This window comes from Motacilla alba, chromosome 2 (assembly GCF_015832195.1).
Source record: "Motacilla alba alba isolate MOTALB_02 chromosome 2, Motacilla_alba_V1.0_pri, whole genome shotgun sequence".
In the NCBI taxonomy this organism is placed as follows: Eukaryota; Metazoa; Chordata; class Aves; order Passeriformes; family Motacillidae; genus Motacilla; species Motacilla alba.
Genome location: NC_052017.1, coordinates 144,106,643 through 144,130,931, shown reverse-complemented (window position 1 = coordinate 144,130,931; position 24,289 = coordinate 144,106,643). Strand labels below are relative to the sequence as shown.

Here is a 24,289-nt window from a genome sequence, read left to right as displayed (position 1 = left end):
CCTCAGTGCCATGCACAGAAATGAGATAAATAATTAAAATAATGAGGTTTCATGGTAACCGTTGCAGTTTTGCTGGCTCTTTGCTGGGCTGAAGCCTGCAGCTGAGCAGTGAATGAGACTTCTCTCCCTGGGCTTTCATTTGTTCATAAATTGCACATATTGTGACGTGGTTGCTTCTCTGATTTTTTCCTATCTTTTTTTTTTAAAAAAACCAACTCATCAAAACAAAGAGTGTTATTTAACCAATGGCACGTTTGGGACTTTTGGTAAACATCTGAACTTTTATAAACAACGTGTTTTTCTTCCTACGAAACAATGCCTGTCCCACAATGGCATTCCCACAAAACACTGTTTTATGACTTCTAAAAACTTATTTAAATCACTGCTGCCAGGCAGGGAATGCCTGGAGGGGAAGGGAGAGCAGCTCTGGGTCCCTCTGTACCTCCAAAGCAGCTCCATGCCTCTCTGCCTAGGTTTGAGTCAAGCTGCTATCACCTACCTTTCCTTGACAGAAAAAAGAGCAATTTTCCATGTGGAACAAAGGCCATTTATACTTTGATTTCCCGTGTTTGTCCCAGGACATATGAGCTGTTTTTGCTTGGCTTTCTCTAATCTCAAATCCAATCCCAATTCTTACGAAATTAAGCTGGCTGGGGAAAGAAAGAGAAAAGAACTGATCCGTCTTCCTCCCCATCCTGCTCCTCCCTGCTTTGCCGGGTGCTTGCTGTTCAGCTGCTCTGAGTTTTGAATACTTTGCCACAGATCTTGTGGCTATCAAGGTCAGCCTGAAGGAGGGAGGTGACTCACTGTCATTCAAATAGCTACAAACTGTAATACAAATAAGGCCAGAGCAGAGCCAGGAGGCTGATTCAATACAAAGGGACTCTGTCCACAGGTCGATGCTCTGCCCTTTCCAAAATTTCACCCTCACACTCCTCAGTGTGCAAATACCAGAGCAGAGCCTGAAACCAGGGCTGCTGTTTTGAGGGCTCTGACCCGATCAGAAGTTCTGGGATGGGGAGGGAAAAGCAGAAAAATTAGGTTGGGAGGAATGAAAAAAAAAAAAAAATCTGACCATTTTTCTTTCTTTTTTTGTCTGTGTGTCCCTAGGTTGCAAACTTCTCTCCATGGCTTAAATGGACATCGGAGCATGCCTCTCTGATGGAGTGTACAACCCCAGATGATCTGACCCTTCAAGAACTAAATTCCAAGGAAAAGAATACAATCCTTTCTACAATTTGCTTGTTTTAATGTATGGCTTGCTCTCGCACACAAAACCTGAGTTTTAATTTCTGTATGCAGAAAGACAAGGGTCTGCCTTCAGTAAACCCTCACCAGGAGAGGTTAGCAACAGGACACAGAGAAGTGGAAGGAACTTTGAAGCACTGTGAGAAGGTGAAAGGAGATACCCAGCTTGTCTTTTTTTAAGCCCATCTGGAGAAGATGAAGCTTTTCCCTTATGGCTGGAAGTAGTGGAGTCAATCAGCTCAGCCTAGAGCTGGGGTGGTAACTGGCAGGCACCTGCTGCAGCCTTTCCTTTTTGCCTTATACTGGACCCTGTGCTGCTCTCCCTGCACTGGAGGCGGAACCCGAGGGGCAAAGATGGTTGTGGTGAGGAGGAGGAATGTAAAAATGTTCACCTTCGCCTTTCTGCTCATCACAGTGACGTCCTTCCTGCTGAACTACACACACCAGGTGAGCACCACCACCTGGGACCCCCGACATCTCGTGGTGCAGTTTTCAGAGCACGTCCAGAAACTCTTCAAGTACCCCAGGAGACCCTGCAGCTGTCACACGTGCATTTCGGAGCTGGGACGTTCCCTCTGGTTCGATCAGAGATTTAACTCAACTATGCAACCTTTCCTGACCTCACAGAATGCCTTGATCCCAGAAGACAGCTACAGGTGGTGGCTGGTAAGTGGGGGGTGTGGATACAGCCCAGGCTTTGGGTGACAGTGGTGGTGTCAGGCTTCCAGGGGTGCCAGGCACATAAAAAGAGATGTTTTCTGCCCAAAGCATTTGCTGTCTCAGCTGACAAGGAGGAGGTGGAAGGAGTGGGTGTTTGTGCTGCTGTTTAGCTCAGAGGGGCTTGGACTGCACATTCACTTGCTCCAAGCTAGAGAAGTCTGACAGAGTTAGGTGGTAGATCCAGAATTTGCAAATGTCAACACTGTCATTTTGTCCCTTCTCTTCCAAAGACCAGGCTTCATAGCCCCTCTGTTTCTGCTTCACATGGGCTTTTTGCCATTCATCAAGGTGGATAATCAAACTAATTGTGAAGTGTGTGATTGCCCCGGGGGCTCTCCCTACCATAAGATATGTAAATAATTAGCAGGATTAAATGGGGAATTATTTATTCCATGTGTATGAGAACATTCTCTGTTGTGGCTGTTGGTGTAAAACCTATCCAGAAAGATCATGGGTGGCTGTGGGTCACTGGGAAGGAACAGCCCCAGGTGTATCCTTGAGCTGGGTGGTCCAGCTACCCCTTGAAGCCTGATCCAAGCATCATGAAAGCAAGCAGATCCCTTGTTCATAAAACACAGAAGGGAAAAAGATGCATCCTGTTGTTTTGCCTAACAAAAGCCCCTTTTATGTTCTCTTGAAACAAGACATCATTTGTTTGATTTACTCCTGGCTGTGCTGCCCAGGTGCTAAAGTGCAGGCTCTGCTGCAACAACCCCAGTGAAATCACAGTTTCATTGCACTTGTTTTCCCCCTCTTCTGGAAAAATAGTCCCATGCCTTTCTTTGAACCCACAGCAGCCTGCAACTTGGTGTCTTGCAGTGAGCACAACCCTTGTTGTAGAATTCTGGTCTTTCAGGCTTACTCTGGCATCCTGAGGGGGCCCCCTCCAACAGGCATCCACCATTGCAGTGGGGACATTTGGGTTTTGGAGGGGATGTCAGGTGCTGTGGGAATGAGGCTGTATCAGATTTATCACTTCTCACTCCACTGGCTGTTGCATTTAGTGATGAAAAATAAATGCCACTCTGCCATCTTTAATGGTTGTGTAAATTATATCATTGCTTTATGATGAGGCCCTCCTTTTTGCAATGAGTCTCAAGTACTGCAGGTGCTGTACCTTTTCACCTGCCCTTGGCCATGACTTTGATGTCCCATTTATTGTGTTTTTTTCTTGCAGCTTCCAGACACTTTTCTTTCTGGTCCCCATGTTTATTGTCTGGACATTGCTGGAGCATTGAGCAGGAAAGATGGCAAGCTCAGGTCCTTGTCCTTGCCCTGGCTTGAGGTTTCACCCGGGAGCTGGGCGGATCTGATAACTGTCAGTTGTCAAAGGAGTGGGCATAGCCCAGACTGAGCTCAGTAATGAGAGGATGAGGTTACTCATGGACCCCATGAGCAAAGCCACGCTGCATTCTGCACTCAGAACTCACTGACTGAAGCATGAGGTTTAAATGCATTCTCTCTTAGGAAAAAAAATTTAAAAAGAAAAAACTTGGGACTCAGTACAGAAGTCTGAATATGTAATGCTCCTTCTTGTAGTGAAACAGAAAAGAAAAAGCAGTGCTTCCTCAACTTACAGAATCAGTTAGGTTGGAAAAGATCTCTGAGATCATCAAGTCCAACCTGTGACTGAACACCACCTTGTCAACCAGACCAGGGTACCAAGTGCCACATCCAGCCTTTCCTTTAACACCTCCAGGGATGGTAACTCCACCACCTCCCTGGGCAGCCCATCCAATGTCTAATCACCCCTTCTATGAGGAAATTCCTTCAAATGTCCAACGTAAATCTTCCAGCCATAGTTTTAGACTGTGTCCTCTTGTCCTGTTGCAAGTTTCCTGGGAGAAGAGACTGACCCCCACCTGGCCACAACCTCCTTGCAGGTTGTTGTAGAGAGTGACATGGTCACTCCTGAGCCTCCTTTTCTCCAGGCTAAGCACCCCAGCTCCCTCAGCCTCAGTCACCTCATAGGACTCCAGACCCTTCACCAGTTTTGTTGCCTTTTGTGGACTTGCTCCAGCACCTCAATGTCCTTCTTGAAGTGAGTGGCCCAGAACTGGACACAGCACTCGAGGTATGGCCTCACCAGTGTGTTAAAAGTTCAGCTCAACCTGAAACAGATTCTTTCAGAGGAGGTTTTTTTCTCTTTCAGCAAAATGAAAAAAGCAGATTTTCAGAACAGCCGAAAGTCTCCCCTCCCCATCCCGAACAAAAGCTGTTCATTAGTTTTCAGGGCTGTCTAACCATCTTTTAGTGTTTTCTTTCTTTTATTATTCAGATCATGTTCAAAGGGAATATACCACTTTAGAATACAAAATCAAAGCAATTTTTTTTTCAGATGGTAAAAATAAATCTTCTAAGATTCCGAGACTTTTTCAGTCTTCAACCTGGATGTGAAATATTTTGATGTCCCCCATAACTGCATTGTGTATTGGAAGCTTTTATGTGCCGGTCGCCGCTATCAGGGCGATCCTGAGATTGTGTTTGTGAAGATTGTGAAGTCCTTTTTCCTACCCAGCTGTCCAAGAAGGAGTCAGAAGTCTTCGGCTGTTGTTCTCAAGGTTGTTTATTAATTGTTATCTAGAACATTTTCTGTCTGGCCTGCCGCGATCTGTTCAGCAGGTCAGTCAGAGGCACACTACCTGCCCAAGGGGCTGGTGTTGTCTTTTATACTATAAGTTATATATTTGATATTTACTATTATGTTCCAATACCTATCACCTATGTTTGACAGGGACTGTCTACTCTAGACCAATCTGAAAGTGCCAACATCACCCAAATCATGGAGGCTAGGAAGAAGAAGGAGAAAGGACAGGGCATGCCCTGATTCCTCCATCTTGGAGCCTCAGACCCCATGTACAAAGTCCCAAACCCCCATGTTCAAAATCTTAACATTTTTCCCTCCACCCTGTGATCACTACTACTGTGCTATCTAAACCTTTGTGACATTTAATTCTTTATATAAAGTTGGTAACTGATTCCATGGGTCAAACTCAAAGCCACAGGGGTCTTTGGCTGCACGCCAGGGTCTCTGACCCCCCTGGCCAGGGCTCGGATCATCCAGGAACGTCAGAGAGACATCCTGGGTTCCGACATTTTTACTCACTGAAAGTCTTTGCCCTAATGTGTAGTAGATGAAGAAAGTGCCCTGACTCCTCTGAAAGATGGTTTTGGGTAAACCCCAGGCATGATGTGGCCTCACCTCCTCATTGCAAGTGATTCCTTATGTACATGTGGCTTTGGGTAAGCTTTTCCAAGAGAGTGTCATTTCTTCAGTAAATAATTTCCAGGTGCATCCTGAGGGCGACTCCCTTTTCGCTGCTCACTTTTAGGCTCATCTTCAAAGCAATTCTGAGATTTTGGCCAGTCTTTAAGAAAACATTGCTCATGGCCATGTTTCACTCATGAGTGCTTTGCCAACTCAGTAATTTGTGACTTTCTGCTATATTTGTACATGAAAGGAGGTAGAGGAAACCTGAGATTGCTCAAACTTCTTTTTGGGGTGGTGGGGGGATGACTATGTGTTCACTCTCAGGAGCTGATTTCAGACAGTGTGGTGGTTTTGTTGAGCTGTAACTGAGGCTCTGAGATGCACTGGAGCTCTTTATTACATGGCTGTGACTTCCCTCCCATGGGGAGACCCGTGTGATGTGCTGCCCTAAAAGCAGGCACAGCCCTTGCCTGTCCACCAAACTCAGTCTGCCCTCCCTCCCCCTTAACTCTGTTGCTGTAGATGTGAATAAGTGCTACTCATCCCAATAGTCCTGCAGCATTAGTATCCCTCCTCACTAGGACAGGGAGGACTGATTTCAGAGGTTAATCACCAGTACTGGAGACAAAGGGACATTTGCAACCAAAGAATGGGGTGGTTTCCTTTCCTTACAGCCCTTCCCAGGGCTGCCAGGCTGCGTCATGGTTTATTTGGAGAATATATAGTTTGAACACTTTCAGTCTGGTAGGATGAGACCTTTAGAAGGAAATATTCCTGCTTGCTCTCAATAAAACTGTTTGTGTATACCGGATTTAGTGCTACCACCTGTGCAGGTGGGAAGGAGCAGAGGGGAGAAGGTCAGTGCCACCATCCCTGCAGTGGCTCATCTTGCTGCATGGGGCAGGGCTGCTCCAGAGAAGGCCCCTGAAAATGTACCTGGCTTTCCTTTGTTCGTGGAAACAAGGGGGTTATTGTCAGGATTGCTCCCTGCTTCTCATTTGCTTAAATATACACAGCTATAAACTGTCCCTTCATTATTTTAGTCAGGTAGCAAATAATGGCTCAAATTCTCCCAGGTACACCCCTGCAGCTGCTCTGTACTTTTTGTGACTTCAAGTTGAATTGGAATCCCCTACTCTCAGGGAGGATCTGGGCATTAATAACACTTCAGGCTGTGAATATTTTGTTAGAAATTCCTTCCTCCCTCCCTTTTCTCCCTCTCAACCTTCCTGTCTCCCACCTCCTCTCTCTCTTTCTCCTCTGCCTTCCCTCGTCTTCTGCTCAGGGACTGTGAGAGTGTTTTTGCAAGGTGGCACCTGGTGTTACCTAATACATTCCTTTCTGTTTATATTTTCTTTCCCACCTCCCTGAGCTGGCTCACCTGCAAGCTTTCCATTGTTTTGCCATGACACAAATGCTGTGGATGCTCTCACTAAATTTTGTAACCCATATATAAGGAAATATGGCAAGAATTACATAGAAATAAGGAAATTACATTACATTATGGAAATAAGGAAATATGGCAAGAATTACAAAGCACAGCATTTATTTATAGTTTTCTTGTATTGTTCTAAGGGCTGGATACGTTGTTCTTGGTGGTCAGAAAGTATAAAAAATAGATCAGAACCTGCTGTTCTAAGCCCAGATGTTGAGGTTGATAGATTGAATTTGTGATAAGTAAATTTAGGCTCAGAGTTTCCTGGCAATCTTCTCTGTAGCGCATTGTTCATAAGCTGTCACGTCATAAGAACTTTTATCTCGAGTCTTACAATGTTTGAGGGTTTTGCATTTTCTTTGGAAGAAAGCTCAGATCTTGGGGCCATATTATTAGTGTATCAAAAAAAAAAAAAGTTCAAACTCATTATGTTTGTAGGAAAAATGTAGTAGATGGCTGTCCTAGGGTGACGTTATGATGCTTGGCTTAAAGCTTAAAGACAATGGCTTAAAAATTTACTTTCAGCCAGTGAACAAAGGGGCATCCCCACCCAACACACGTGCTGGGGAAGTTGGGACAGCTGCACTGATTTTTAGGGCAGCAGCAGAGCTGCTTGGCACCTGAGTCATGCATTTTGAATGCTCTCTGAGGAAAAAGTGTCCAAATACTTTCATCACCAGAAGTTTCCTTTAAGCCTGGGATGCTGTCTGTGACACTTTGAAAGCAATACAGAGGGCTCAGCACTTTGAAGGTAGCATGTAGCAACCAGATCACTGCAGAAGAGGGTACCAAATCCCAAATCCAGACCAGGCCCCAGGCTCTGGTCCCAGTGCCTGGCCCAGTCCCACCCAGTCCCACCTGAAGTTGAGCTGCTTGGTTGTAAGTGTCACATTCAGACCAGATTTGGACATGTGGGAAGAACCTGACCCTGGGCCACCTCTCACCCTCAGTGGCAGCCCCCACATAAGTCCAGCTGGGCTGAAGCTGCTCCTCCTGTGGTGAGGACAGATGGATGTGGAAGGGGTCCAAGCTCACAGGTCTCTCTCAGCGCAAGGATCAGAGTAGTGTAGAGGTGACCCATACCAGCCATGGAAGTCAGAAATTGTACAGCTCAGCATATTATTGTGTGATATTTACAGAATATATGCATGTATATATTATTTATATTTGAGAAAGCAAATTTTTTGACTGGACAGATCATTATACAAAGCCCAAACACTCGACAGTTCTTCTGTTCTTCCCCTTCAACTCTTAGATGCATAGTAATTGAAGGACATTAAATATTACGAGAATAAACCCATATTTTCCAGACCAAAGAGGCATCTTTAAAATTGATGATTTCCTTTTAGGTTCTCCTTGAGTCTGTAGAACAGAGTTTACCTGGATTTGCCTCACCAGACTCTTGCTAGGATTAATCTTGTAGCTGGAAAGTGTTGCATGAGTGTTAATGCCTCCAAACTGCAGCGGTGAGGCAATTAGTAGCTGGGCAAAAGAGATTCTCATGGGGCTTTATTTACTCTTTATCTGTTAAATACAGTTTAAAAATATTAGAAAAGCCACAAACTCCAGTATTGCTACCCCAGCTTGCCCCAGGCTGCCTGGCTGTGTTGGCAGGGCTGCCTCACCAGTGCTGGCTGCTGCCACACCCACAGCTGTACCTGTCTGTCCACCACAAGGGTTCTGCCTTGCTCCGTGTTCTGTCTGTGTCTACATCACACCCATGATTGCAGGCTCATCTATTCTACCCACTAATAATTTTGGATTTTGAAGTTGTGGTTTATACACTGCCAAACTTGGCCATGGGTGCAGGATGCACACCAGGAGAGCTTTCCTTGGAGGTTCTCCTGACTCCTTTGAGGCTCCAAGATAAGAAGGATGTGGATGGAGCAAGTTCAGAGGAGGCCAGGAAGATAGCTGGAACACCTTTCTTGTAAAGACAGACTGAGGGTAATGGGGTTGTTGAACCTGAAGAAGAGAAGGTTCTGGGGAAGCTTTATAGCCACCTTTCAATATCTAAAGGGGCTACAGGAGAGCTGGACAGAGACTTTTCACAAGGGCATGTGCTGATAGGACAAGGGGAAATGGCTTTAACCTGGAAGAGGACATGTTTAAGATTAGTTATGAGAAAGGAGTTCTTTCTTTTGAGAGTGGTGAGGCACTGGCACAAGTTGCCCAAAAAAGTGGATGCCCCAAACCTAGTAGTTTTCAAGGCCAGCTTGGATGGGGCTTGGAGCAGCCTGGTCTAGTGGGACCTGTCCCTGCCCGTGGTACGGGTATTGGAACAAGGTGATCTTTAAGGCCTCTTCCAACCCAAACCATTCTGTGATCCATGACTGTAGCTGTGTCCCCACCACTCCAAGCCATTAGCTCTGAGCACCCTTGGCTGAATTCACACTCTCCCTCTGCAGCTCCTTAGCCAAGTTTTGGGTATTGCTGCTTGGTAGTGCTGTCAGTGTGCTGGTATTGGAGAGCCCAGTGAAACCTTCTGAGGAGTTTAAAAAAGCAGCAAATCCCTTGTCATCCTTAGTGGGAGCGTGCACAGTGATGAGAAGGGAATAACAGGCTCTCCCTTGGAGAGCCATTCATGGGTGAAGAAAGGGAGTGCATGAACTTTGAGCATTCTTTTTTATTGCTTTTTTTTTTCCTTGCTTGCTTTTTTGAAATAAGAAGATGCAAAACCAGCTAGTTCACTTCTGTATGTGAAATGGGGAGTTTCTAAGGCTGGGAAATTATTTACAAAACTTCTCTAATCTGAACTCCCAAATACAGTTTTTAACAACCTAAGGTGGAGAGTTGACTCTCAAGTGACAGCAAGTATTTTGCAGAGGGAAGCTGGAGTGTTGAGTGATATTTTATATGTGGACACAAGATGGGTTAAGATGCTTTATGATCTTGGACAGAAAGTTAAACTGCTTCTTTAGACACACATATTACTTGCACAGACTTCTGAGAAAAGCAGCCACTTCACTCAGGACACGGGGGTCACGTATTCCAGAGTAGTTAAGGCCATTTGTAGCAGCTATATCCATACACATATCCCTGTCACACATCTACAGCACCTGGAGGGAGGATGCTGTCCTAGCAGAGCCACGTGGCACTGCTGTGGCTCTGCCTTGCACAGCATGGACAGACTTCTACTCTGTGCTTTTGTTGATTTCCTTATGGGAAAGGCCAGACTGGTGGGAGCTTGATAAGGAAGAGAAAAAAAGAAAAAAAAAAAAGAAAAAAAAAAAAAGAAAAGGCAACAATACTAAAAAAAAAAAAATAGGACAAAAATTTGGTGTGGGAAAATGAACTATAATCGGCTTGTAATTGTAATGCTATTAAAATGGTCTTTTTTCAGTAAGCCAAGCAAACATTGTGCAATAAGGAACTGGCTGCATGTGAAGTCTGAACATTTATTAGCTGAATATGCCTTGGAGTTAACCAGCTTTGTTGCTTCCTCTTCTCTGCTTTGCTGAAACGTCAAAGACTAACCCGTGTTGATAGAAGATTAGACCTGAAACATACAGTTCAATCAGATAATCATTGGGAAATCAAAACAGAGCACTTAAAATGAGTTAAGGACAGATGTCTCATTGAATGGATGTCCAGCACACGGTGCAATCAGGTCATCACAGTATTTGAGGTCATGAGAGAATTTCTAGCATTAGTAATTGTCTTACCCATGGAAGTTGTGTACAACAGAGGGATTGTAGGACAATGGTGTCCTGCTTTCAGGTTGATGTTGGTTCCCATGTTTCAGCTTGGTTGCGGTAGAGTTAACTCTCAACAGAAGCATAAAAGAATGGTAGATGCCTGAGCTGTGTAAATGGAGGTGCCTATCCAGGATGTTTCTTGCTATCTTAATGCAGCAAAAATGCATCAGTACTTCAGGTCTTTCCTTTCTGATGCTGTCAATCTGGACGAAAAGAAAATGTGACTTAAAAAGGGCACTCAGGTACTTGGAATTTTCTGGAAGTTACCTTCCTGTTCTTGAATTTTCTCAGGCAAAATGAGTTCAAGAATAAGATTTTGGTATGTTTCCTTTTCATTTCCTAAAGACACTTAAGAGTCAGCTCATCTTTACAGAGAAAGAGAATATATATGGTATATGTAAATATGTGTTCAAATTACTCAAAGTAAGTTCCTTTTTCAAAAGAGATTGTATTTCGCTACATTATACACCTGTAGTAGACTCTGTGACATCTATGAAGTCTCAAATTACTTTGAAGGCTGCAGGTTTTCTAACATTGTTTTTCTCATATTCAGAGTAGGACAAGGTTAGATTCAATTCATAAAGAACACACAAGAGTTTAGATATGTGGCCATGTGTTTGTTGGATCACACACAAATTTAGAAGATGACCTTTTTCATTTCTATAATTGAGCCTTGCACTGAATAGTGACATACACAGTCATAATTACAGCTCTTGTCTGGTCATCCTAATTACTTTGCATCCTAATCACCTTGTGCAGTCCATATACAAGTATATAGATTAGGAAGGATTAGTGGGAAGGTTAAGTCTGTGTATGCATTTCTTTGTCTTCTTTGTTCCAAGTTCTCAATGTCATCTTCTAGCTCTAAGCTCCAGAGACCTGTAGTTTGTTTCAGCGCAAATAAAGTCCTGCAAAAAGCACAGAATTTAAACAAAAATTACAGTGCTGCACCTGCTTGTGTTTGTGTGAGAGAGGGAGATAGCAGGACAAATTAGCAGTGCAGTCAAGGGAAACACATTGGAAACTAAAGCCAAATTAGCCCAGGCCATTCCTGGGAGTCGTGGGAAAAGGTGTTTCTCTTCTCTCCCGTCCTGTCTTTCCATGCCCTGGGCTGGCAGAGCAAGACAGAGCCTTTTTGGCCTTGTGCTGGAGCCGTTCTTCTTTTGTGAGCTTGGGAGCAAGTGGCACCACGAGGGTGAGTGATGCTGTTTGAGAGCATGCCAGTTCTGCCAACCTCTTCAGTAAATCTCAGAGAGCTGAGCCCCAGAAGGGGAGTGTCTGACCATCACCTGCCCTGCACCTGCCTGTACCTTCCCAATGCAGCCATTGTTTCCGCCATGCACTGCGGAGCTGCTACAGAACAGTTCCCCTGCATGGCAGCAGACACAATGACCAAGGTCCGGGTGGTTTTCTTCATCCTGGAGGTGTTTTTTAGATGATTATACATCTCCAGCCCTCAGGGCAAGCTCTAGTAGAGTTTCTTATTGAGAAGCTAGTTCCTCCACATTTCACTTCCCATTTCCCTCTCCCACTCCTGGCATATGCCAAAATTTGTGACAGGGATATCAGCCACTTCTGTCTTCCATCAGCTCACCTGAGACTTTTTTGTCATTTATAGGAGAGTTAAAAGAAATCAAACATATAAATAAATAAAAGAAATCTTATACATATCCTAAGAGAAAATACCTGACCCAGAGTGGGTTTAGGCTTATAGAACACCAGAGGAACATTTATTCTGCTAAGGCTAGCCTCAGAGAAAATGTTCTATCATGGCTAGATAGAGGAAGTGTGGGAATCTGATGAGGAGGAGGAGAAAAAGGAAGCCAAGTTTAAAAAGTTATGGAGTTTTCCACTTGATTTTTTTCACACTTTGGCTCCCAACACGAAGCCTTGTGCTGCAGAAGGCAGTATCTGTGGGTAGATGCAGGATTGCTCTTTGGGGAGACATTAAAAGCCATCTCTAGCTCACAGAAAAGCTGCCTGTGTGGGTAACCTGGAGTGCTTTTTCTCCCTAACAGAAGCTGCAAGGAGAGAAAGCTCCCAAGAGTTTGAATGCCACTCTGGCAGAGCTGTTTGGGGTCATCCCTGGGGACGGGGATCCTCTGCAGGAGCGCGGCTCCTACTCCTGCCGGCGCTGCGCCGTCGTGGGCAACTCGGGCAACCTGCGGCAGTCCCAGTACGGCCAGGACATTGACGCCCATGACTTCGTGCTCAGGTGAGTGGAAACCACTCAGCTACAGCTGCCTTTGCTGTCTAAAATTCACTGGTACTTGGGGGTGTGACAAGTGAGTAAACAAGGTTTCAGGATCTGTCTAGTGAAACCTGGTACTTAAGTCTAAGTTTCAGGGGCATAAACTATGTGTGTTGGAGATACCACCTCATGTTTTAGCTCAGACAAAAAGACATTACTAGATATTGATGCTGTAGCTTGTTCTGCACAGTCCCTAACTGCCTGTGTTGAAAAACACAGGAGAAGAAAAGATTTGCACTTATGAGTAAAAGTTATTTCTGCAGCCAGTGCTCACAAGTGATCTTTTAAACATTTAGCTGACTGTATTAGATTAGACTTTCTTGCACTAGTTCATTCCTAAGCAGTGGTAGGGTGAGGAAGCCAAAGACACTTTTCAATGGACAGTAGTCACCTGTTTGGCTGCAGGTAATTTGTAAAGGATGGCATTGTTTCTCCATTTGTTCCAAGAAGCAGCAAGGTTAGCTACTTTGTTCCACTGAAAGGCAAGCAGAAGCTAGGTAAGCAGAGCTTATCATCCAGAGGGCAATCAAAATATCTGTACTAAGTTCATTTGCAACGTGTCATCTGCCTTTCACACCACGGCTGCCAGCACAGTACAATTTGGAAAGCAGTAAAGGGCGGGAAGGGAGGGATTGCTCTTGAAATGCCACATGTGGGATTATTCTCTCAAAAGCAACAAAACCCTTGGTAGGAAGCTGTGCACTGAAGTCAGGAACAAATCAACAGAAGATCAACACTGTTTGAACTGTTAAGCCACCTTGGCTTCTGATGTGGCTTGAGCATGGCATAGCGTCTTCAGGTGACACCTGTATCTTCACAAATCATATCAGGAGTTGCTTCCTGCAGTTGCATGTCTTGCTCTCTGCCAACAGTACCTCCCCAAAGGCAGAGGCACCAACCTGGCTTTCAGATCCATGAAGGGAAAGGGAGAGCCCTCTACATTGTTCCTACAGGTTGTAAATGTGGGACAGCTGCAATTGTGGGAAGCTGTGGTGCATTTATGCTTAACTCTGTGTCCTTCCATATGGAGACAGGCCCATTCCTCTGTGGACATTCTTATATTGCCTGTCTTACATTTCCAGACCCCTGCAGAAAAGACCTTGCTGGACTCAAAAGCTGGCAGTAATGACTAAAGAGTAACACACCCAGGTGCATGTTTCTGCTCCGAGGCCTTCCCATAGCCAGCCATCCCTGGCAAGGGCAAAACTCTGGATGACTTAGTGAACCTTTCAGTCTCAGATTTATATTTGAGCAATCTTAAACCAGATCTGAAAGGATTGTACAAGGTTTTAGGATTCACCGGGGGAGTTTGTGCAGAAAAGGTGATCCCTCTCTGCATCAAACACAAAATCTCTGGTGACCTGAAATTCATTTCCACATGCTCTGGCAATACAGCCAAGTGCAGGAGAGAGCCAAGGAGTCTGAGGGGGCACCTTTCCTTCCAAAGAGCCCACTTTTATTTGTATAATTACCTGCTTTCCAACAGAAGGAAGTTCCTGCTTGGTCCTTCCTGCTGAGGCTGGGTGTGAGCTCTTCCTTCTGCCATATGGCACCGACAGCCCCACCACAGCTGGCAGGAAAGGTACATGGACCTGAGGGCAGCCTTGCTTTTGTCTTGATGGAAAGAAAGACCCATATTTTATACATTTGACTGACTAATCTCAAGGCAAAACACAGAAAATCCTGTGTTTTTCCAGTGTTCCTACACAGTATGGTGTGGGTCTCTGGCAGGGAAGGCAATAACAGGGAACTCAGTAACAAATCCACGAGCTGGCAGGATATTCTAACTACACTAATAACTCCCGTGAAGGGAGTTAGAAGAAACTTAAGTAATTCACCTGGGGGAGAGCTGCAATAACACAGCCTGGCATAGACTTGATAAACAGATTTTGCCTTTCCTGTTATCATTAACCAGGGCAGCATGTTGTCTGGCAGTGTATGATGCTCCTCATTACCTCGTCAGCTACATCCTTCCTTGTCCTCCCTGTGCTTCTGCCAGGAGCTGAGATAATGTTATTGCAGGAAAAAAAAAAAAAAATTGCTCAGAGACAACTGAGGGGTTTCTCCATGGTTTTTGCACAGCACCATGGATTCGTACAAGTTGCTTCAGGGATCTCTAATGTGCACTGTGCTGCACCACAGAAATATGCAAATCTCTGCCACTGAGGAGCTAAAGCATCAGGGAGAGAATTGCTGATGTGTTCCCAGATTGGCTTCCAGAAGTGAACACAGGCATAAAGGCATTTCTGCAGTCCTGAGTTCAGAAATCCCCTCTCTGTTCCCTGTATGGGCCACTCATTTAAGAATTGGACTCGATGATCCTTGTGGATCCCTTCCAACTCAGAATATCCCCTGATTCTGTGAATCTCTGATACATCCAACATAAGGTAGGGTAGCCCTGTTTGGCCAACACGTCTTAACTGAGCCCTAGAGGTCCTGGGCAGATTTCCATGCACTGACCCCAGGCTTACCTAAAGCTCCCCATGTGTGTGCAGAGTGACCCTGAGTGTCTGTTGGAGTACCTATTGCAAAGTAAAGGTAAGGTTTAGTAAATGAAGGGTCAGCAGCACGTCCTGTATTTGTCACTGTCTTTGTGTCTATTTGGCACTGACTTTTGTGCCTTTTTGTGGGAGAATCATAAGGAATATTTGCTGCTTATTGTCACACATAGCATAGTTTATTACCTTGACCCTAGACATTCAAATACACCTGTATGGATAAGGGGGAAATGGAACTGCAAGAAGTCAAGCTGGTGTATTCAGGGCAATGTTTTCCTCACCATCTGGAGGATGCAGCTTTAGGATGAAGTGAGATGTGTCCTCATGGACTCACCACTCTTTTGATGACTGTAAAGGGAACATAGGGATGTGCTCAGGGATACACCTGCTTGGTACATTCCCGTCCAAGGAATTCCACACTAAAGCTGAGCTTTCATTTACTGTTCAATCACATGGGTTATGATCATTCCAGGCCTGAGGACCCCTACACCTCTCAGGACTGTGTGAAGACCCTGCATATAGCACTCCTCTTAGTCATGGGAGCATATTCCTGACCTCAAGCAAATGACTTGATGAAAACTCACATGTACTTGTACTTACCTAATTCCTCTTCTGTCTCAATTCTTATTTTCGGGCTGCAGAATGAACCGTGCCCCCACTGCTGGCTACGAATCAGATGTTGGGAGCAAGACCACTCACCACTTTGTTTATCCTGAGAGCTACCGAGAGCTGGCAGCAAATGTGAGCATGATCCTGATCCCCTTCAAAACCCTGGATCTGCGCTGGGTCGTCACTGCTCTCACCACAGGCACCATCAACTTGTGAGTAAAGGCAGGCAGCAGGGGTGGGAGCTCCATAGTTCATGTTGCTGTAGGAGATGGTGGCCTATGTGGGGCAAATCCCTGCCTCTGGTAAGGCCTAGGGGTGCTTTACAGACCCTCTCAATTCAGAGTTCAGCCCTAAACACTTGATTTCTAGGAAAAGCTTAATGTTATGATTGTTGTTGAGGCAAGGATCGAGATCCAGTCCCTTACATTCCCAGTGGTCTCAGAGAAATGGAAAGGGGAGTTTTTGCTGGTGGAGGTGACCAGTTTGGTCGGAAGGCTTGTAAGCTTTGGGGTTCAGTGCCTCGTTTGGGGCTTTTCTGCTCATCCTTCCTCCTCTCTGGTTCCTTGGGAGTCAGTACCCTTGCAGAAGAGGATGAGGAGGCAGAGAGGGCTGTGCAGGTTGCTCACCTAAGGCAGGGAGAGCAGATGCAGGCCACAGCACTTAGTGCTCCATCCAGAGGATGAGCTCCCCAGGACAGGTTGGTCAGGACTTTGGTCTGTCTTTCCTGGTGGAAAGTGACTGAGAACTGTGCAGAGGAAACAATGTTTTATGTGTCACCTGCATGTCTTAGTCTTAAATTCAAGAGTTCTACTTGGCAATAATGTGGCACGCTGGAATTTATTCCCCAGTTCTTTTCTGAGTGCTGTCAGAAGTAAAGGTTGTCTCCTGCTAGATTTATGGCAGCACCAGAATTAGAAATGTGATCAAAATGCATGTTTCTTCTGGAAGCCTGCTGGCAGATTCTTTTCCTTCCTCTAAGCTGGCTTTTCCTAATCCAGAGAATGAAATACGTGACATTTGTACTGTGTGTGAGGTTATCTGCTGGATGTGAAACCACAGCCCTGTGGGGTTGCTTGGTGACACTCTGCTACACACAGACAGCAAGAGCAGATCAGATTGCTTTACTCCAGAGAGAAATATTTCAAGACACTTAAACTTTTTTCCCAGTTTCAAAGTCTCAGAAGATTTAAACTTTGAAAAGTGTGTCTTGGGCATGCTGACTGGCCATAAGACCCACTTCGCAATTTTAAGACTCTTTGATGAAAAAACAAATGAAGTATTATTTCTTCTCTTCATTTTCTTTTCTCTCTTTGTAGATACATTTAGATTCTTTTCATTTCTTATTAAGATTCCCTGAACTTGTAAAAAAATCTGTGTTAGCTTCCTTTTACCTTTTTTATCACCAGCATTTAATACATAGACTCATAAACTGGCTTGAAAAAAATCCACCTTCAAGACACACTCATAACTTGGAAAAAATCAGTACACTTAGAAAAGTGTACCACTCACTGCAAGTCATTGGGGTGCTGAAGCCTGTCCAGAGAAGGGTCACGGAACTGGGGAAGGGTCTTCAGGACAAGTCTGATGAGGACAGCTGAGGGAGCTGGGGGTGCTCAGCCTGGACAAAAGGAGGCTCAGGGGGGACCTTACCAGTCTCTGCAACTGCCTGGCAGGAGGCTGCAGCCAGGTGGGGGTTGGTCTCTTCTCTCAAGTAACAAGAGACAGGAAAAGAGGAAATGCCTCAAGTTTCACCAAGGGAGGTTTTGATTAAATATCAAAACCAATTTCTTTACCAGAAGAGTTGTCCAGCACTGGAACAGGCTGCCCATGGGAGTGCTGGTGTCACCATCCCTGAAGGAATTTTAAAAATGTATAGGTGTGGCACTTAGGGACATGGCAGTGGTGGGTTAACTTTGGACTCAATGATCTTAGAGGTCTTTCCAACCTAAATGATTCTATTGTTCTATAATTTACATGGACACATGTTTTTCAGGCAGGTCCACTGCCTGTCCCTGCCCCAGGAGAAAGCTCTTGGTGCTTCTGAACTCTGAGCCCTGCCCTGATTTCAAGTGAGCCCTTAGCCTATTAGGAAGATATAACTGACCACACTGCAGTCACAGCACACGAAAGGGAAAACACCTTTGCTTAATAAATTGCAGGATATATTATATATTTATAATTGGATTGTATACATGGGCTTGGTAAGCATCTGGTATAAATTAGTGTGCAATTATTTAACCACATGAAAGAAATACCACTACTTTAAGATATTTGCCATACTCAAAACAGAGAATTTGCATAATTAATAAGCTGGAATAATAAAAGCAGAAAATCATAAGCATACATATCATAACAATGTACATAGCATAATTTTAGCCTTGTAGAATTAACCTACGAGCATGCATTAAACACACAGTGTCAGATAATGGGTATAAGGAAATTGTTGAGTGCACATTTTTAAAGGGGAGAAAGCATGAAATAAAAATAAAACACATTTGAAAGTCAGTATTTTAGAAAGGAAGAAGTACTTATCTCCTTACCCTGGTCTGCTTGGGCATTGTTCCATGTGCACAGGCTGCATAGTGTCAGCTGAGTTTAGACTAACAAGAACCCAAGTGTACTCACAGCTAAAAAGATAAGCATCCTGTATTGGTTAGACTTTTACACAGTGTTTAATTTTCTGTATTTCAGCCAAATGAAATAATTTCCTAAAACTCAAAACCTGTGAGTTAAATATATTCTTCTCTTAGTATTATCATAATTCTTGCAATTTTTTTATTATTCAAAACAAGCCAGACTTGATATTTTCTTAATATTAGCTTCAATTGACAGCTGAGTGATTATCTCAGACATTCTCAGTCCCATTTGACTGATGTATTTCCATCTAAAAATGTCTCCTTAAGACTAAGCATTGTTCCAGAAAAGACTAAGAAATGCCTTTTCTGGGATAGGAAGCTTTCAGGCCCTCAGGAGCCATGTATATACCCCGGTTGCATTCACTTGCAAATCTTTTAAGAATCTGTATGGCGAAAAAACTCCACTTTGTTTGGCAAAGACAGTTACTGTATTCCTCAAAATGTTACAGATCTTGGGTCAAGGGTTCAGTAGATGTTTTGTACAATGAAATGAATGTTTTGTACAGGGACAGTGGCAGATTCCACTGGAGTCCTGGAAAGTGTTTCATGGAAGATGTTTCCCAGGCGATGTTACACTGCCTGTAGCCACCTTCATCACAGGTGTCACTGTCCCACTCCTGTTTGGTACCTCCTGGTCACTCATTCCCTGGCTGCCCTGCAGCCCAGGTTTCACATGAGCATAAGAGCAGAGGTCTCAATCAGTGTGCCAATATTTTCTGTGTCATTTTATGAAATTCTGCAGCCACATGACAGCAGGACTTGAGTATTCTGAAACAATGAAGTAGATCTTGGTTAAAACGACTAATATGTCATCTGACAAGAGCTCCAGCAGCTCCTGGTTAGATCAGAGGTGTCCACAAGTACTGTCATGACACTGCATACTCATCTCTTTGGTCTTCTACTGTATCTATCCATGAAATACAGCCCTCTTGTTTCTTCCACATCACCTTTCTAGAAAAGATAGCCTGTTTATTTATATGATATTAAGGAGATGCTATCAGCAAAGAAGCCCTTTTTGTCTTCATGAGCACAAAAAGGGCATGGGATCACCAAGACTGGTTGGTGTGCTGATCAAGGTCAGGCATGAGCTGCAGCTGCAAGGGCATATTTGCTGAGACCAGAGTGAGAAGTCTGCATGAGTGTCCCTTTCCCCACCAGCATCACCTCCTAGGAGCATTGGAACCACCCTCACCTCTCTCACTGCCTCCAGCCCAGAGCACAGGTGGCAGGTCAGGAGAACATTGCCAGGTCACCACTGGTTTGGGAAGATTTAGACTAAGTTTAGAAAGTGATCATGTTCCGTGGTTCAAAGAAAATAAAACCTTAATGACAGGAACCTTGTCACCAAAACCCAAGTGAAAACATTTGGACTGAACTAATGGAAGGTGATATGGTGATTTACCACAACCCATCTAAAAAGTGTGTAGGATATATTTTGGGATATACTCCAATTACAAGGCCAGCTCAACCGAATTTTTTCACTTGAAACCAACTCAGGATGATTTTTCTCTTACAGCACTCGTGATGAGCTGTGCAATGCTGGCACACACTGTGCATGAGATATGGGGAATAAAAGATAAAAGTTTTTTTCATTTTCAAGACATGACTCATGACTTCAACCCAGTCATAAGGTGTAACTTGGAAGTTTTATGCTGGAAACTGCAGGAGGCCTTCAGCATCACCCTGGGGAGGAGGGAAATAGCTTTCTGAGCGGGGTTGTGTACTGGGAATGCCCGAGTTCCATATAACCACAGAACTGGTGAACTCTGCTGCCACCGACTCTGAAAATCATGTGGTAGCTCCGAGTATTAGGAGAGGAAAAGTCTCCCCCTGGTGGGAGAAGGTTTTTCTGCCAAGAAATTAGGTGGAAAGTCTTTCTCATCATCAAACAGCAAAGACTGCAATAGTAATGATCCCAGAATTAGAAGTCTCGAGCTCCACATAGTATTGACTCTATAGTATATTCTCAACTAAATCTTCGGTGTCCTACTGTCAATAATTACCTTGAATATTTAAGAACGTAATAGTTTCCTATAAAATTGCTTCAGTGACAGCTCAGGTTTTTTCCTGCTGTGTTACATAATTGCAGCTTCATTTTACAACAACTTCTTGAATTTACTACTTTAGAATAATTTGAATTTATCACTTTACGTGAAGAAAAGTCTTTCTTTGGAATTACATGAAAATACTAATAAGTTGGGCTTTTATTTATCATGGTGCTGTCTTTCTTTTTTCTTTAACAGCACATATGTTCCAGTTCCAAGGAAAATCAAAGTCAAAAAAGAAAAGGTGAGCAGAGCTGGTTTGTGGATTTGTTCTGCTAATTTATTTATAGGTCTTTTGCCTGTTTGGGAGACTGTAAGAATCCAAGCAAGCCCTTGACATTCATAAAAAGTTGCAGCCAAAGTACAGACACTTTAAAAGTCTCAGCTGAGCTAAAAATTTGGTTCCTGTGTGCCTTTTAGGCCATAGATCAACCACTAAATAACTGTGGTTGGAAAGAAATTGCTTTTGTGGCTATGCCATTGCATGAGCACTGTTCTGAAGGTTGCATCACTTCCTCTGGTGCTGCTCAGGAGCATTAAAAGTGCAGCATTGTCCTCCACAGTAACTGCTCTGTTCCTACCCATTGCAGTCATTTGTATGTAATGATACTGAGGAGAGACTTCGGAGGTTTTCTTAAATAATTTTAATATTTGAACACCAAGGATGTTCCTGACTCCCAGGTCAGTTCCTTGTAATAAGGAGCTAAGTGAACTCTGAACAAATAAAGCTGTGTGTTTCCAGGTCAGTGGAGAATTCCTGGTGGTAGGCTCTTAGCCCACAGCTGCAGTAATTACCTGTACCCAATTAAACAAGCTTGGAGGCTGAGCTCAGGCCAAGTCCAGGAAGGTTTTGCTCCAGGTGTATTACAGGTCTCACAGGCAATGTTCAAGCACAGTTTTCATGAGAGCACAGACAGGGACAGGCTGGAGGCAGGGTTTGCCGTGGGGCAGGATGTTAATTCCCATGAAGGAATTAACATGTGCAAAGACTTCTGTTGTTGTAGCTGCATGGTTTGGCTATAACCCAGGCAGGCTCTTCCTATAACCAGGAAGAACCTCTAGCTTCCAGAAAAACAAAGGTCTCATTCTCTCAGCCTTTAGAGAGACTGATTTTCCCAAGAAGTACAGGTGTCTAGTCCATCAAGGGCTGTTAAAGTATGACATTAGTTCCAGAGCATTAAAATTACAAATTAAAGCACACACCTTTCATTCAAGAGGCCAGGTTTTGCCAAAGCCTTCAGGTGAGAGCCTGAACTAGAATCAGTTTATTTTCCTTTGCTTCAAACCATGGACCTCTAGGGTGCAATAAATAATCCCTAAGCTCATTTTACCTGTTGTGAGGCACATGATAACCTCTGCAAAACCCCTGTGAGAAGCACCAGGCAGGTTGTTAAACTCACATCACAGCTGAGTGGCAGCAGCTCAGGGTACAGTGATATGCAGCAGCTTCCTGAGCATGAGAAGAGAACCCTGTGTTTCTTCCCACACTGTGCAAGGCAAAACACCCTGTGAGAAGAGATTACACACAGATGCAATATCACCAATTAACCTCTGACTTTGTAAAAGGAAAAGCCTTGCAGCTAACCAGATACCACTGAAATGCTGTCACTCTAATTACAAACACAGCGTGGAGGGAAAAGTCTCAGTTTGCCTCACTCAGGGGAGGGTGTTCTAAACCAAGGGCTCCTACCAGTCCTTGGATTTACTGTGCTCTCAGGTCTTATCTTAAGTGCTCTGTCTCTGGAAGATGACCTTTGTGAGATAAATAAATGCATTTTATGTCTTGTTAGAAAAAGGCATACAGCATAGAAAAATGGCACATTTGAAAAACAGGATAAAAGAAGCATACATGACCTGATAGGCTTCCTGATAGTTGCATTTGGTCCTTGGTTTCCTTAGATCTGTACCTGCAGAGATACCAAGACATGGCTGGCACATTGTGCAGAAGAGGCAGTTGCTCCTATGTTCCCACTCAGACTCATGGGAACTGATGATCTTAGGGATCTTTGCAACCTGAATTAATCCATGGTTCTGTGAAACGTGTCATGGCATATCATGTTTGCCTTGTTCAGGACTCCAGCTCCCCAGAGCTCACCTGCAGGGTGCTGGAGGGAGAGCTGAATGGCTAATGCCTAATTTCCATCTCACTTGTGTCTTTTCATACCCATTGGTTTCAGTAGGAATCTCCAGGATTTACATTACTTGTAAGCAGGAGGGATATCAAGACCAAGGAAGGGCTATTGATATGGGAAATATTCCTGAGTGCACTTAATATGGGACTTATTCTTGCCTTTTATTTGCCTTCAAGGAATAACTATTATTCCTTTCTTACCTGGTCCCCTAACCCAGTGTTCTTTAGGAATGATGTGCTATCATTGTTTTTTCCCCAGAGTATTTTACTAATGAGACTTTCTCTCCAATTTTGCCTAGATCCTGGTTTATAATCCAGCTTTTATGAAATACATCTATGAAAACTGGTTGGAGCATCATGGGAGATACCCCTCCACAGGCCTTCTGTCTTTGATGTTTGCTCTCCACGTATGTGATGAGGTAAAGTCTGTCTGTGTGTGGATATATGGATAAAAATCAGAACATTTCACACTGAAGAGCCAGGAACAGCTCCTGGCCACTCACTCAGCCTTTGTTTCCCCCTCTCCACCTTCTCTGCTATTTACCTCTTCAGACATGTGCAGACTCCTCAGAAGCATGCAGACACGTTCAAGTGGCAGTGATGGATTTTTTTAATGTCAGCAAATCGTGAGGTTTATGATGCACTCCAGGAGAATATAATTAAACATAAACAGAGATTCCAGCTGGTATCAAAAGACATCTAAACATGAATGGTATCTGTGCCCATCTTGCTAGTGAAAGTTTGACTTATATTTTGTCTCCTATTTTCAAACTCAGGCTTGTGGGATTATACTTTAGGTAGTTAGTATGTGCCTTTGATCCAGCAGTCACCTGGGGAAGTTCCCTGGTTTGAGTGATGTGAGGTGCTCCAAGGTGACTGGAAACTCAGCTAGTTAGGGTAAGGCCAGGTCAGCTGTACAAAATCCTGCAAGTATGGGCTTGTCAGCATGGGGCATCAAAATCACTTGGCTGGCAAAATCCCTGTCCTGGACACACATCTGCTGGTGAGAGTTTTGGTCCCCAAGGCTTGTTTTGCTTGGAGAGGTGATGGAAATACTCCTAAAGGTACTGGACTCTATCATAGTCACAGCAGATTGGCTGGAGCCTGTTTTCTGGTAAGCAGGCAATGAGCAGGGCTCTGACATTACCAAAACCAACTTAAAAATAGCTCGTATTTGAATGGCTTGGGTGTGGTTGATTTAGGGACCTGGTTTGGGGCTATGACCCATTCTAATCCAGTCAGACATATCACCACTTTCAGTTTAAATAAATCAGTGGTGATGTTTGCATAGCCATTGACAAAGGAGCCTTTGGGAGAAGAGAGGCTGTAGCTGGGTGCATGCAAAGAACATAAAATCCATCTTTCTCTGAAGTAACTGCAAATGTCATATAATCAATCATATAAGTGTGGTCACCATGGGTCATTATTTGGAAGACCAGGACCAAACCAAATTTTTTTTCACTCTTTGTGGCTTAAATCAGCTGAAGAGGAGATTCCCAATCCAAGCCACAGACCTCCTGAGGTCAATCATGCTTAAGGGATAGGAATGCATTTTTGTGTTGCCAAACAAGAATTAATGGATAGAAATCTCCTCTTCCCCTCTGAGTTGAGGTCTGGTGGTGTCTCAGCATAGCTTAGGATGTCACATGCCTTGGGTAGACCTTGGGCTGTTTCTCTGTGGTCATGTCATGCAGCAGAAGAGCTCGGGAACGCCACTGAGCACCTCGGGTGCTGCTGCCTGTAAATACACTGAGAAGAAAGAGTTTCTTCAGCATTTCGGATGAAGAGCAATTGCTTTCCAGTCCAT

At 44.1% G+C, this 24,289-nt stretch overlaps 1 protein-coding gene across 2 annotated transcripts in view; it reads left to right on the top strand.

Moving 5' to 3' along the window:
- Positions 1–24,289, top strand: part of ST3GAL1 (ST3 beta-galactoside alpha-2,3-sialyltransferase 1) — a 78,937-nt gene that overhangs the window by 51,150 nt on the left and 3,498 nt on the right. For both annotated transcript variants that reach the window (XM_038163934.1, XM_038163943.1), the window contains exons 2-6: positions 1,111–1,914; positions 12,331–12,527; positions 15,703–15,882; positions 20,550–20,595; positions 22,782–22,901. In XM_038163934.1, the coding sequence (XP_038019862.1) occupies positions 1,603–1,914; positions 12,331–12,527; positions 15,703–15,882; positions 20,550–20,595; positions 22,782–22,901 (855 nt within the window). In that variant the 5' untranslated portion in view covers positions 1,111–1,602. The remainder of the gene's footprint in view (positions 1–1,110; positions 1,915–12,330; positions 12,528–15,702; positions 15,883–20,549; positions 20,596–22,781; positions 22,902–24,289) is intronic.